Source organism: Convolutriloba macropyga, chromosome 8 (genome assembly GCF_964194025.1).
Source record: "Convolutriloba macropyga chromosome 8, txConMacr16.3, whole genome shotgun sequence".
Lineage (NCBI taxonomy): Eukaryota > Metazoa > Xenacoelomorpha > Acoela > Convolutidae > Convolutriloba > Convolutriloba macropyga.
In genome coordinates this window covers 22,376,256-22,391,323 of record NC_134475.1, presented here as the reverse complement: position 1 = coordinate 22,391,323, position 15,068 = coordinate 22,376,256, and the positions used below count along the sequence as shown (strand labels likewise).

Genomic DNA, 15,068 nt, shown 5'->3' with positions numbered 1-15,068 from the left:
CTTTATTTTTGAAGACGAACAAGCATTGTTGATTGTTTTGATATAATTTTTTTGGTCAAAAAATCTGGATAAACATTTCAAAAGTTTGCCTTTTTATCAAAAACAGCACGAAATAAGCTACTTTAGTCCACTTTGATTAAATTTGCGACAGTACACCCCCAAACAACACTCATACAATCTTTGTAGACTCAGAGGGGGGCTGTTTCTTCTTCAGAGTCCTCTGAGAGTGCACTGTAGTTAAAACTTTGCCGTTTTTGGCTAACTTTACTCGTTGATTATCAAAAATGCAGAATTTGAGTTTTCAACTAAAAAATTATCTATATCTAAAACATTCGAAAAATTAATTCTTCCTAACGGACAATAGGTATTAGCAGGGCTAGTTTTGGGCCATTCTTGGACTGTTACAATCCAAAAAAAATCGGGTTGTAATCAGGCGGTCTTTATTTTTTTAAAAAGAAAAGACTTTTTTTTTAATAATAAAGAACAGAACATATCAAATCAAAGCTCATGAGTAATAGGTCCAACCAATTCGCTTGCTAAGCAGCTCCAAGTTAATGCATTTAGTTTTTTAATTGAAAGTTTATGGTCGTTTCTTTTTTTAAAAATAATTGACTTTTCAATAAATAATGGCTTAATTAAATTTTCCTCTATTTTTTTCTCAACTTCCAGCTTAGTGTCAGCAAAAAAAGACGGCTTCTTCTTTCTACTGATTAAACTTTTTTTATCGGTTGCAGTTTTAAGCCTGAAGTTATTGTTTTCTGGCTTTGATACTAAAAGATTTCAGATTTTTGTTTGTTTTGATATTTGCCAGTTTTTCACGTTTTTTAATTTTGTCACAGTATCACATTATTGACAGTTCTCATGTCACCTTATTAACATTCAGAATAAGGCACAATTGAACATATTAAAATCCTGAAAGATATACATCATCGTTTTAACGGCCTCGACGCCTCTTTCTTGAAGAAACCAATTGAATTTTTTAATTTTGTCTCTAACTGTCATTTATACTTTGTCGTTTTGGTCGTATGAAATATCCTGTATAGTGATTGCTTACATTGGCTTTTCATGGAAGAATAGAAAAACCGATATTCTGATATTAGTAGATAGCTGATGGTTTTCATGACTTTGAAAAAAATCGTTTTCCAAAATTTAAAAAAAACTAATTTTCGCAATTTTGTTCCTTTTATGTTTCTTTTTGTTACCTAATCTCGTTAGTTAATTACAGGTCAAATATGAAATTATGGGTGTCAAGGGAATAAAATGGATTGGTGTCCCAAAATCTTTTTTAAAAGAATTTGTTATGACCTTACTGGCTTCGACACCGGTTTTTCCAAAAAAAAAAGTAAATTAATTGGATTTTTGTCATATTTGACGTTCTTTTTTGTAGATGCAAGAGATATTCTGGATAATTACAGGTCTCCAGTGATTCTCTTTTATGAATAAACGACCCTATTTAAATAGCTCTTTTTGTAATTAATGCCTTTCATGACATTGAATGTAATTTTGTTTCGAAAAAAAATTAAGTGTATTACATACTTTAGCACTTCGCTTTTTTGTCTACTTGTTACCTAGTCTTACTAATGAAGGGCCACGTACTACATTATAGTTTTTTGAAGAAGGCGCAATCAAATATATTTTGAGTGCCAAAATTTGGCTTGACGGTTTTGGCAGCGTTTTCTGGCAAGTTTCAATTGAAATTTTGTTTGTTCTTTGTTGTTCTTTTTAGCCACTAAAAAATGAATAAGGACAGGTCCTAATGCCCTTCTATAGAAGCAGTGGTTATCGTAAATTTGTGGTAATGTTAATTGATTCCTAATGTTATTTATTACTTTAAGTTAACTGTTTCAATAAAATAATTTAATTTTTTTACTTTACTGTTTTTGTTCTTTTTTGTATAATTGTTACCAAACCTTTTTATGGACTGGTCGCATATGTTTTCTGGTGATTTATAAGTTATTTTTGTTTAGTTTTAGGTTTATCTGACGGTATGTTGACTTTGATATTAAATTTAGTTTTTAAGAGGGACATAAATTTTTTGATGTAATTAATGTTTGTTGTTGTTGTTGTTTGATTTTGCTGTTCGTCTTGACTCGCTTTCTTAATATTGACATATTACAGCAATCTAATGCATCAATTTTTACTCCACTGAGTTATTTGCTTTGGAGGCTATCTTATCGTTCATACAGCATTTTTTGAAAAAGACTTGGGCTTTTTTGGGATTCGCAAAAAATAATTTTTGGGTTTTTCTATCTGTTCCTCATTTGGTAGACAATTATGCCAAAATTGTGGATGGGCGGGGTCGGAACCTTATGTGCCGTCGCACATTACCGAGCTGCCTTGTCTTTTACTGGTGATTTTGCACAACCGTATATTGAGAGGTTTATATGGAAAGCTGCCAAAGTTCATCTATGGAATCAGAGACATACACTAATGGCAAACTGGAAAACACAACGGTTTTTTCTCCATTAGCAATACACTTAGAGTTGTATTTTCCTCAGTTAAATATAATACTGAAAAATCAGTGCTTTAAAATTAATTTGTTATAGCGTTATTAAGCAATTTGTTCGTGTTTAAAACCCATCTGTGATCAGATTTTTTGAGCGCTCTTGAGTTTGATCAGAGGCAATTGCAACCTCACTCGAGTCTGATGAGCGCACTTTTTCAGAAGTGTATTCGATAGCACATTAGTCTGGATCAGTGGTCTCTTTGGTCGGGTACGGTCTGGTACACGGTCATTTTTGTCAGGGGCAATTTGATCAGATGCTATTTTGAGTTGGCTGTTGCGTAGAAAAAGAATCAAATCTTTAAACCTTTTATTTTTGCAGTGGAGCATCAGTTGCCTTTTTGAATAGACTTGTGGGCTTTAATAATTCCAGATTGCTTAAGAAATTTTGAACTCTGATTCGAGCAAAAGTTCTGACCTTGCATTTTAATTGCGATTATACTGATAATAAAGTGAAAAATACGGATTTAAAAAATTAAATATTGGCCGGAATAGAACGATAATATTGTTGTTTATGATATCAGACGCAACTGCACTGGAAAGTTAGTCCAAATTGTCACCTTTGCAAAATTTTAAGATTGGTCTGGATGGTCGAATGGAAAAGGATATGATCTAGGAGCAGAGTTTAGAGCTTGTTCGGATTTTAAATAAATCGACTTTTAAATAAAACGGTTGCGGGATCAAGAAAGACACACATCTTTGTTGTCAATGGATCATTTGATGGTAAAGTAATGGCTCTGATTGTGTCTAACTTGCCACCTGCTATCAAAAACGAGAATACCGAAAACAATTCCAACAATAAAATGCAGTTTTAATGAACATACAGAGAAAGAAACATACTATAATCAAGGAAAACAACATCGAAAAGTGCAAAATAACAGAAATAAGTGGTTTATATAAAATGATTATCTATTGCCAGAAGTTAAATCAAAACCCAAAAAATGGCAAAGAATCAGAGTGGATCAAGCATGTTTTTAAAGCCAATTTCTGAGCTTTCAAAACGTTGCTTGTCAGAAAAAATGCTGTCGTAAGGAGACAGGTTGTAGGCACTAACCATCAGAACAAGTGAGTCAACACGTCAAGTTGACTAACATGAAATGATTAATATTCAACATATCCAAACAAAACTATGTTTTCTGAAGGCACAAATAACGATTGTAAGTTGAAAATACAAGAAAACGGACGTTCTTGCGTGCATTCGTACAGATATTTGGGTTATCAATTTGATGCTAATTTGAGCATCCATTAGCAAGTTTCAAAATTGCAAAAAATGAATAGGTTTGCTCTTTTTCAGATAAAAAATTTTACTGATTGCAAATTATTTAATTGGAGCATACAACGCATACAAATTGTGTGTGTGTGTGTGTTTGTGTGTGTGTGTGTGTGTGTGCGCGCGTGTGTATGTGTTTGTCTGTTTGAGAGAGTGAGCGAGTGAGTGAGTGAGTGAGTGAGTGAGTGCGTCATAAACAATTATCACTAGTTTCGGATATGTATGTGCATTCAATGTCTTGCCTAATGTGTTTCTGACTATAATTTTGTTTTCTGGCAGATTTGGTCGCAGCCACAGAATACTCATATCAAATGGAGGAAAAGGATTACATGAACGGACTTTCAAAGTTCTCAGAAACATTGACTGTGTGTACAGACCCTCCTGATTTCCTCAGCCTTGAATACGACCTCAATGAGAACACATTGCAAGTCACATTCTCCTGGACTGTTGAGCTTGTGCTTTATGAAAAAGCGATTCTGGCTGAGATCACGACTGCTGGAGCTGCTCAAGGTGATGTATGGTTTTTCAAAACTGAATAATTGACACTATTATCTGCTCCTATATTGGGCTAGGAAAGAACGTGGATCGAGCTATGAATAGAGTTTCACTTAACTTTACGGAAATTGACCCCTACTCAGACTTTATTAGTCTTTTTATATGTGCCTCGACTAGCTAATCAACTAACTTATAGTCACTATATTCAAATCTCGTATCGTTGAATCACCACATCATTTTAGAAGTTTTGCAAATTTACCGGTAGAAAGTAATTTCTTCATTGCTTTGGCCGAAATTCGCAACAAATTCAAACTATTCAGATTTCACTGCAATCCATATACTGAGCGACTTGACCATTACATCAAAAACCGAGTGATCTGCTTTCATTTTTCCACCAGTCACCACCTACTATGAATTACGCGGGCTTTACGGAATTGTATGCAAAATGTGTGGTGAAATTTTGCGATGAGGTTTGATGAAAATTTGGGTTTCATCAAAACTTTCATCAGTTGTCCATTCAGTTCCAGAGGAACTATATACTCAACTGGGTTTTTTATTCGAAATTAAAAAGATTTTTTTGAATTTCGTAATTTTCGAAGAGTTATCGAGGTTTAAAGTTTTGTGTGAACACGGGATATTTACATGACTTTGTTCACTTTTAGTGTAATTTTAGTGAAAATTTAGATCTTTTCTATTAAAAAAATGTTAATTCAAAATTATATTTCAGGCTACAATATGCAGCAATTTGGTGTTACTAATAAACGAAAGCTGATAAAAAGGCTAGTTCTGGTCTGATAACGAAGTTTACTATTAAAAAAAATTCGAAATCAATTCAAGTGCTGTTTTTTTAGAAAACTTTTCCTATCTTTTTTGTTTCTTTAGTCTCTGAGACTAGTCACATTTTATATCGTGGTTCAGTTAATGAGAAAATTCATTTACTCTCAAATGATGCCCAATGATAAAAAAATTCGTTTTCAAGGAATCGCTCATGTTTTTTTTGCTTCGACTCTGAGTTTTCGTAATTTTAATTGAAATTTTGACTTTCATTTTTAGGTTTTACAAAATTTTTGGAGTCCAATGGCATGGACTCATTGAGTAAAAGTGTAATAAGTTTCGTAGTGAGCATTAAGTGTGCCTATCTAGCTTTACATGGACAACTAATGGCTGTTAAGATTTTGAAAATAAATTTTCAGAATTTTTTTCAAAATTAACCAATCATAAATCATAAACTTATCTTCCTGATTTGTAAGTCAGTCTCAGTAACAACAGTACCCCCTTCTTTCCTAATGCAACCGACCTTAATCTGGTTAGCAGTATTATTTTCTAACTATTGGTCATTTGACTCCAATGCCACAAGATTTCACAAAATTTTATCCAAATTTTCGTGTTGTTGGTTCTTTTCGAATTCGTATCACAATATATTAACAAAGATTGCTCCAACTAGCTTAAAAGACGGATGTTCATTGGATCTTATGTAAAGTTTTCAGAGAGAGACGCATGGTTTAATTGGCTTCGACACTTTCCTCTCGCACTTTTCTACTGATTTTTTTGTTTTTTGCCTAAATGTATATTGTTGGTTTCATAGTCATAAGACTTTTTGGGATGTCTTATTGATTAGGTATGCTTGAAAATCTTCTTTGTAATCTCATCGAGGTGTAACTTAGCGTATTCAATGAAATCCGTTGAAAGCTATTGAATTTAATCGCTGTCAAAGCTTTAAAAAAAGAATTCGAAATTTTTTTTGAACATTAATCAATCGTAAACTTATCTTCGTGAACAGTAATTCAGTCTCAGTAATGTCAGGTCTCTTTTCCGTTCTACGTCAACCAAATTCTGTCTTGTTAGCGGTTTTTTTCTTCTAACTACTGGTTTTATGACTTCCATGCACGAGTTGCTATTATTTTTTTCATTTTTGTATATATTTTTTTCGTAATCCTGGTTCATTTTGAAATCCTATCACATTATCTTAAAAATGATAGCTCCTGTTTGCTTAGAGAAGAGGGTCAGTGGATCATAAAAAAGCTTATGGTTTAAATGGCCCCGACCTTTTCTTCTCGCACTTTTCTCTTGAATTTTTGGATTTTGACTGTATTTGTTTTTGTTTTCATAGTCAGTGATTTGTTGTAAAGTCTTATTGGTGCTATTTGGATGACAAACATTTTTTTGTCCCATCGAGGCATAGTCAAGCGTATGTATTGGCTTCCGTTGAAATCTATTGAATTTAATTGCGTTGATACTACGGGTTTTCTCAAAAATTTCCTGGTTTTAATGTATTTGTTCGTATTTGTTGATTTTCTGAAGTCATATTGTTAATAAAAGAAGCATTTATTGCTGTTAAAAAATTAATTGAAATGAAAATCTTTTAACTGAAACTTTGAGTTTTTTAATGGCTTTTCGCTCGACATTTTCTCACTCACTTTTTTTAATTTGCTGTTTTTTTCTTTATGTAGCCGTAAAATGCTGACCTATATCACAAACTTGTAATTAAACATTGAATGAATGGTGTAACTCGAAGCAGTCACTTTATAGCGAATAGTCATAAAGTTCTTGATATCGTACTCTTTCAAAAATTTTTCAATTTTTTTAGTTTTTGTTGTTCTTTTTGTCAACTTGTAATTTATTCGCATCATCGAGTGCATTCCTTGTATTTTAAAATTTAACACGCTAATTGATATTGTGACGTAATTGTTGTTTTGTTTGCAGGACAATATCCATTTTTATAAAAAGTTATGTGAGTGGTGTATTTGTTTCTTTTTCTCTTCCTTTAGCACAACCGCGTAATAACAAATCCCAATGATTTCCAATTGTGGCCCAAGTGAACTTCTTTTGCAGTATAAATTAAGCTGAATTAGTATAAAAAAACTGAAGTAAAAATGCATATTATTCAGATAATAGCTAATAGTTTTAATGGCTTCAATAATTTGTGTTTTTGCAAATTGTTTGTAATTTTTTGAGCTGTTCTTTATCTTTAGTCCGTTTCCATGGCTTAGTCTAACCAAAGACAGGTCCCATTGCTTTCATAATGAGTTTTTACAATTTTACCCAAAATTGTTTTGCTATAAGCTAATAATATCAAGATTTTTGAAATTATTTGGTTTAAAAATGTTCATAAAAAAGTCGATTTTTGAACATTGCCTCATTATTTCCTCTCTTTGTCGACTTTTTACCTAGTCTCATTGTGGAAAGTTTTCATCTGCTGTATAATTAGAAAATATCAACTTTGTGCAGTTAGGGTTTTATCTGATTGCAATTTTACGTTGTTACTAGGTGCTTTTAAATTTAGATACTGAGTTTTTGCCTTGAAATTTTTGTTTTTGCTTATTTTGCTCTTTGTTTTTTTCTCGTAGTCTTTTTAATGGCAGAACTTGTGATTATTGTAATGGGGCATGGCGTTATGTAATTCAATAGGTAGTTAGGTTTTGTAACGATTTTTTATTTCAAACATCTGTTTTTGTTATCTCTTCATTTGGTTGACAATTAAGTCAAAAATGTAGATGAGCTCGGGTCCGAACATCATGTGCAAACGCACATTAACGAGCCTCCCTGTTAATTTCTATATCACAGTGAATATTATAGGTCCGTCTAGTCATAGGTTAACTGAAACGGGTTATTTAACAATTTGGGTTTCAACAAGTTTCTCCCCTTCCTGGGTCAAGGTGTCAACGCTAAAAATTGCTAAAAAAGTAAGATTTGCGGTGAATGCGGTGAAAGGGTCTGAGAATTGCAATTTTTAGAGTTGAATGCGATAAATGCGGTGCTTAGAATAGCAACTCTTACGAAAATTCACTTCTGAAAAGCACTGTAGATGTTTTGCGCTTATTTTTCGTAAGTTGCAGTTTTTAACGGTGTAAAATTTGGCAAAATTTGGTAAAATGCATCCATGAAAATTTGCTAAGCCGACGAAGAGTCAGGTTATTTTTTTACGCAATGTGGTTTGCTTTATTTTAAACTTTTAACCTGTGTAGAATTGGGCGCTTTTGCTTCTATAGAAACGGAATAACTGAGAAATATGACTCATGAGACCGCCTTTGAGTTGCATTGTTTTTCATTTTTGGTGAAACTATTCTCACTTAGTCACCTCACGTAGCCAAGTGCAAGCGTTGATTATAAGACACATAAATTGGATGTTATCCAATAAAATTCTCATCTTATTAAAACTTCTCAAATAATTTAAAACATTAACAAAATCAACCTTTGTAGATCACAACAATCGTGTTCATTGCAAAAAAAAAACAAAAACCTACCTGATAAATTGGACTTCTCAATTCGAAACTTTCATTGATCTTAGGGTTTTCTCATCTCTTCATAACAAGGTATTGATAATCCAGAGCAACCCGAACGTACACACTTGAACATACACCACCATTTTATTACCAAATTAATATATCACTTGCAATAACCCAGCATTTGAATTTGCAGGATGAAGGGTGAACTTCGATAAAAATGACAACATTTTTAATGCGTACACAGTTGGTCTTACATTTTATAAATGGAAAACAGAAAAAAAGGTAAAAATATAATTAACTGCGACAATAAAGGTTTTTATTTATTTTTTAAAATTTTAAACGTACACTACTACTGAATGTAACACAAAATTAAATCAGAATTCAAATCACGCAAAAGAGTTTGCTCACAGGTGAAAAAGTTTATATTAGATAAGGTGTTTTTCTTAATAGCAAAACTAAAATCAAAAATATTATAAACAATAAATAAGGGGCAGGTTAAAAGAATTATTTGTTATGAAAAATTTTAAACACCTAAATATTCTGAGGCATTGGGAAAAACACTTCTGCAGAAAAAGGATAATATATTTTTTGAAAAAATCTTAAATGGACGATACAAAAAACTAGTGGTTGCTTTACATTATTAAGAAAGTGTTGTATAGGATAAGATTAGTACTTCAGCGAAACTAAGTAAACAATCTTCCGCACAAAAATTCATTTGTAGATGCTAAGCAAAAAAATTTTGAGAGAAAATGACAGTACGATTTGTTACGCTGAAGAAAATTTGTTTCCTGTTTATTTCGATGACTTCGATGCGATGACCTAAATATTGAAAATATTTTCTTAACGTTGCTTTTTACTTCACGAACCCATTTTGCCAGCTTAATTATTGTTTTTTTTGTGTGGTTCGCTCACAAAATGTGGCTTTTATGAAGACACAGTGAATTCAATTTTTAGTTGGTAGCTTTATGTCATTTTTTGTATTCTATTATCATTTTTTTTTAAAATTTTTCTTTGAGTTCTTCTGCAAAACTGAATCTTTTTGTTGCCCAATTTTCCTCTAACCCTCCATTTTTTTTTACTTTCTGATGTTTCCTACATCTTATAATGCCAGCGAAATGTTTCCAATTATATTACAGTTTGAGAACGATTTACTTATGTGAATTAAAAACTGGATTGAGTGGGTATAATATTTGGTTTTGTTAAAACTAGCTTACCATTAAAAATGAATTCTACTCAGGAGCCAAACCACCACGTAATTGCTGAAGCTGTCGTCAAAATTTCTCAAAATGCAAGAAAATGGGTGAGGCTAGAAGAAACAGTCTTGCTAGCGTGGTTTTGCAACAGATCAATGAACTTGATCTGTTTCTGAAAGTTGCGTAAGAGTTAAAACATTTGTTAAGATTTCTCATTTTTTCGACGTTTTAAAAAGGATTCATTTTCATGTATCGGAATTTCCTTGAAAATGGAATCAATGTAAAGCAAAAAAGGCGGCTCGTTAATGTGCGTTCGCACATGATGTTCCGACCTGAGCTCATCTACATTTTTGACTTAATTGTCAACCAAATGAAGAGATAACAAAAATAGATGTTTAAATTTAAAAAAATGCTACATTTTGAGTTAATTAAACACACTAACTTCTGCCTCGATGAAATAGCAATCATAGGTTTCATTCATGTGATATCAATAACTCATCACAATAAGTCGTATGGCAAAGAAAAATACATCAAAACCACGAAATTTTTGAGAAAACCCATAGTATCAAAGTCAAAAAATTCTACAGCTATCAACGGAAGGCATTTAATACGCTAAATTATGCCTAGATGATGTGACGACTAAAATTTTTGTCATTCAAAATTTATCAATAACACATTACAACAAGTCATTGACTATGAAAACAACAACAAAAACAGGCAAAATCCAAAAGTTCGGTAAAAAATTGAGAGAAGAAAGTGTCGAAGCTATTTAAACCATAAGCTTTTTTTTCTCTGAAAACTTTTTCAACGATACATTGAACGTCTTCACTAAGCAAATGGGAGCTATCAATAATAGGATAATGTATTACGATTTCAAAAGGAAACAAAAATTACTTAAAAAAAATCCAAAAATTATGAAAACTCGTGCACCGAAGTAAAAAAACCAATAGTTAGAAGTCAAAACCGCTAACTAGATAAATTGTTGCTGAAGTAGAAAAAAAGCGGTTCAGTCATTACAGAGACTGACTTACAATCCACGAAAATAAGCTTAAGATTGATTTATGTTCAAAAAAAATAAAAAGAAAATATTTTTAAAGTCTTAACAGCCATTAAACTCAAAAGCTTTCATAGGAATTCGATGAATGCGCTCAGCTATGCCACGATGTGAACACAAGGATGTTTATCATGCCTAGGTAATCAATAAGACATCACAATATGTCTTATGACTATGAAAAAAAACAACAAATACAGGCAAAAACCAAAATTTCTTTAGAAAAAAGGGAGAAGAAAGTGTTGAAGCCATTAAGACCATATTTTTTTTCTCAGAAAGTTTTATCTATGATCCTTTGGACGTCTTCACTAAAGGTTTATGATTTACTAATTTTAAAAAATTTTCGAAAATTTATTCTCAAAGTCTTAACAGCCATTAGCTGTCCACTCACAGCACTAGATAGTCTCACTTAATGCTCATTAATAAATCTATTGCACCTTTAGTCAACAAGTTTATGCTATAGGATTATAAAACTATAGTAAAACCTCAAAAAATAAATCAAAGTTTCAATTGAAATTACGAAATTTGAGATATGAGTCCAAAAAAAACATGAGCGATCCCTTCGAAACAAATTTTTTGTTCATTGGGCTTCATTTGATCGTAAAAGAGGTTTGTCATTAACGGAACTTCGATTTTAAAAGTGTCTAGTAGACTCTAGGTGACTTGAAAAAACAACAAATTTTCAAAATTTTCTAAAAAAAGCGCTCCCAAACCTAATTCGAATTTTTTTTATATTTTAAACTTCCCTCTAAGACTAGAACTAGTTTTTATTATCTCCTTTCGTCTATTAAAAACCTAAAACTGATTTACTTTTTGGCGTGAGATCTATTTTTGAATTGAATTTTTCGTAGAAAAAACGTTAATTCGAACGAAAATTACGGTAAAAGTGAACAAAAGTGAACCCAATATCCTGCGTTCACATGAAACTTTAAACCTCGATAACTCCTCGAAAAAAACGAAATTCAAAAAAATCTTTTTAATTTCGAATTCTACGCTGGACGAGCTTTTTAATGATACCACGCACATTTCTCTACGATGAATATATCGGTCGGCCAAAATTCACGGAACAAAAAAAACCCATTTGAGTATATAGTTCCTCCCCCCCCCCCCACAAGTGGGGTCGGAACAATTAACTTAATGAAAACGTAGAGTAGATTTTTGCGCTATGCGAGGTAAATTCTTCGTCAATAATATGAAAGACGTTTCTGCAAATTTTCCAACCAGTCTAAAAATTTGTTGCAAAAGAAGTCAAAATTGCAGTTGCAGAAATTTAGCTGAAACCTCAAGCTTTTAGCACTTTGTAAATTTTGACTGTTTTTTCACAATGACTCAACTGAAATCCTTTGGACGCCTTATTCTGTTAAACAAATTTACTCACTTACTAAAAAAACAACTCAAATTGAAACCAATTTTCTAAAATTCATTTTCAGCAGAGTTCAATTTTTTTCCCTTAAATCTTTTGTTGCTATTAAAGCAATAACATTTAGCATGATATATTTTGCTTCGCTCCGTATGACTAGATATCTTGCATGCTCATTCTGATTACGCGAGAACTCAATTGCGAGCAATGCCAGGTTGAGGTGCCAGACGAAATCAAGTATGAGCAGACCAAAGATGAACGCACGAGAGGGGTGACGTGTGTTCAAAATTTTATACTCTGAAAACATTGAAAACATCCAACGAAATTCATAAAGCTGCAAATATACAATAGTGAAAATTTCAGAAACGAGGTCTGGCCTATCGTCCCCCTATACGTGGCAGGATGTTCTTGACCCGGACACAGTCTATCAATTTTATCTGCGGCTCTACATCATATGTGAATCAATTCCTCAATACATACAATGGAAATCTCTTGCAATACGAGCTACTCAACCTCAAATTTCAGTCAATATTGTGAATGAAACAGCAGTGACTGTCAGTTTTCCGAACTACCAAATATTTGTTGGTATACGGTAATTAGTACAAATATTAGACATATTCTGCCCCCCCCCCCCCTCACCCAGTGATTTTTACGACCCCCTCCCGCCCACTTACAATTTATGTGTTGTCATATAAGTCATTCGTAAAAAAAACAGCACGCGCACCTAAAATTTTCTATATAAAATGCCAAACGGATCCAATTCTAAATTGTAGGTTGCGCGACGCGGCTTGAAGCCACAAAATGTCTGGTGTTTATCACAAGCACAAAAAGCAACGCAGTTGTTCGAAGTTTTTAGCCACCAGAATTTCGAATCAGAACTTCCCGGTTCAAGGTGTTAACGCTCAAATTGCTGAAAAAAATGTAAGAATTTCAGTGAATGCGGTGAAAAAATGTGACAATTGCAATCCTTAGGGTTGAATGCGGTGAATGCGCTGCAAGAGAAGAATTCAAGCTAAGAATGGCAAATGCTGCAAAAAGATGTAACAATAGCGGTGAATGTGTTGATAGCGGTGAAAAATTAAAATTCACCGCTTGGAATTGCAAATCTTACAAAAGATCACAACTAAATCTATCAAACGTTTTCATTGCAAAAAAAGCTGCAAAAAAGATGTAAGAATAATAGTGAATGCGCCGAGAGTGGAGAACATTAAAAAGTTTTACCACTAAGTTAGCACAATTTTCTATCGACTCAACTTTTTAATGAAACTACGTAAGATATGAAGTGAATGCGTTGAAAGTGATAAAAAATTTGCTTTTGTCAACAAAATTTATTGAAGCGCACACAGCTGCATTAGTGAGAGCAAAAATCGGTTTTTATTAGAAATTGATTTTTAATTTCTTTTTACTACTGTTAATTTACCTTTTTTATTAAATAGTTTTGTAGCAAAAATAGTCCTGAGAAATCTAAATTATCAGGAATTTTTGGTGTAGCTTCTAGAGAAAATTTAACTTTCCATCTGTTTTTAGTTGCACGTAAACGAATTTTTTTTCAAAAATCGTGGATTTTAATGGAAAAAGGACTTACTGAAATCAATTAAAACGCATTGTCAGAGTCCCCTATGTATGGGAAGTCTAAAATATGAAGAACTTTTTGTGCATTTTTTTCCGGACAGAAAAAAGTTCACCGGTGAAAGTTTTAAAAAAAATTCACAAAAAAATCACATATTCTACGCAAATTCAATGGTAAAAATTGCCGCTGTAAACATTTGCGATAAAATTTTGTAAGAATTGAGGTTTTAAGTGGTGATTTTTTTATTTTTTATTGCTTCATGTTGGTTGTTTTGAATTTTTTTTCACAGCTAAATACCGCGAATTTTCCAAAATTTCAACGCAAATGTTGTCCATAAAGTTTATTAAATTTGATTCAAATACAAAAGAAATATCAAAAACATAAGTGACAGAGGGCACAATGGAATAAGAAGTGGTTGACATGCAGGAGGTGAGAGGTTCAAAGCCATCTATGGGAGTTGCTTTTTTGTAAGAATTCCGCTGAATTCGGTCGAAAATAAAAAATTTCACGGCTTTCACCGCATTCATTGCTATAAGATGCTGGCGCTTTGCAGTGGAAAATATTTTTTCCGCGATTCACCGCACTTCTTAAATTATTTTTTCGACAACATCTTGACCCGGATTGTGACATATTTAACTTCTGTTACTGCAAAGTTTTGGCATCTTAAAAATTGCACGTGCATCTTTTAGGTATAGGTTACGTTACTCGGATAAAGTCACAGAAAATTTTGCATTAATTCAGGACAGCGCCGTTGTTCGAGAGATTGTTTCCGTTTATACTCCCCCTCCCGTGCGTTATGCACATCCAATTACAGAGCACGTGCCTTTACATAGTTAATCATTATGTAAAAATATGGCACGTGCGTCAGGCGAGCTGAAATTATAGTATAATTACCATGATGGGGGGCTATAATGGGAAATAACCCAGCAGAGATCTTGCATTTTAAAACTTGCAAGTGATTGCAGTAATAAAATTGTGAGTTGCTTCAGGCTTTTTGTAAACGGGGTTGAGACCAACCTTGTACCAGAGTCATACCCAGTCACTTTGAACGATCTCAAACCAGGATACAATTATTCTGTCTTCGTGGAAGCAAAACAATTTCAAGAGGACATCCAGAGTGCTACAGTAAATTTTACTATTCCCTTGGGTACGTATTTCAACGAAAGTCGGACAGAAATTGCAAAAAAGGAATTGAGGTTTGCTCCAGGAGGGCGGCTAAATTTATATCTCCACTATGCTGTAGATCCAATAATCCAAAAGATGTTATGGATAAAAGCAGACAACCTCAAGAGTTAAAAATATCGAGACAACAGAATTGATTTCACTTCATATAACTCGAATTGTGAAAGACCCTAGCAATAGTCAACCAGTCGTTGATCAGCCTAAGGACTTTCCCAAGC

The 15,068-nt window shown here is 32.9% G+C and overlaps 2 protein-coding genes across 2 annotated transcripts in view; both read left to right on the top strand.

Annotated features, from left to right (window-relative positions):
* The window catches only part of LOC142344588 (soma ferritin-like), a 145,024-nt gene that overhangs the window by 27,348 nt on the left and 102,608 nt on the right, over positions 1 to 15,068 (top strand). The gene's annotated exons all lie outside the window — the stretch shown is intronic.
* LOC142344986 (uncharacterized) overlaps positions 1 to 15,068 on the top strand; it is a 130,962-nt gene that overhangs the window by 73,040 nt on the left and 42,854 nt on the right. Inside the window, exons 7-9 of the mRNA XM_075397069.1 lie at positions 4,053 to 4,283; positions 12,462 to 12,690; positions 14,658 to 14,815. Coding sequence (XP_075253184.1) covers positions 4,053 to 4,283; positions 12,462 to 12,690; positions 14,658 to 14,815 — 618 coding nt within the window. The remainder of the gene's footprint in view (positions 1 to 4,052; positions 4,284 to 12,461; positions 12,691 to 14,657; positions 14,816 to 15,068) is intronic.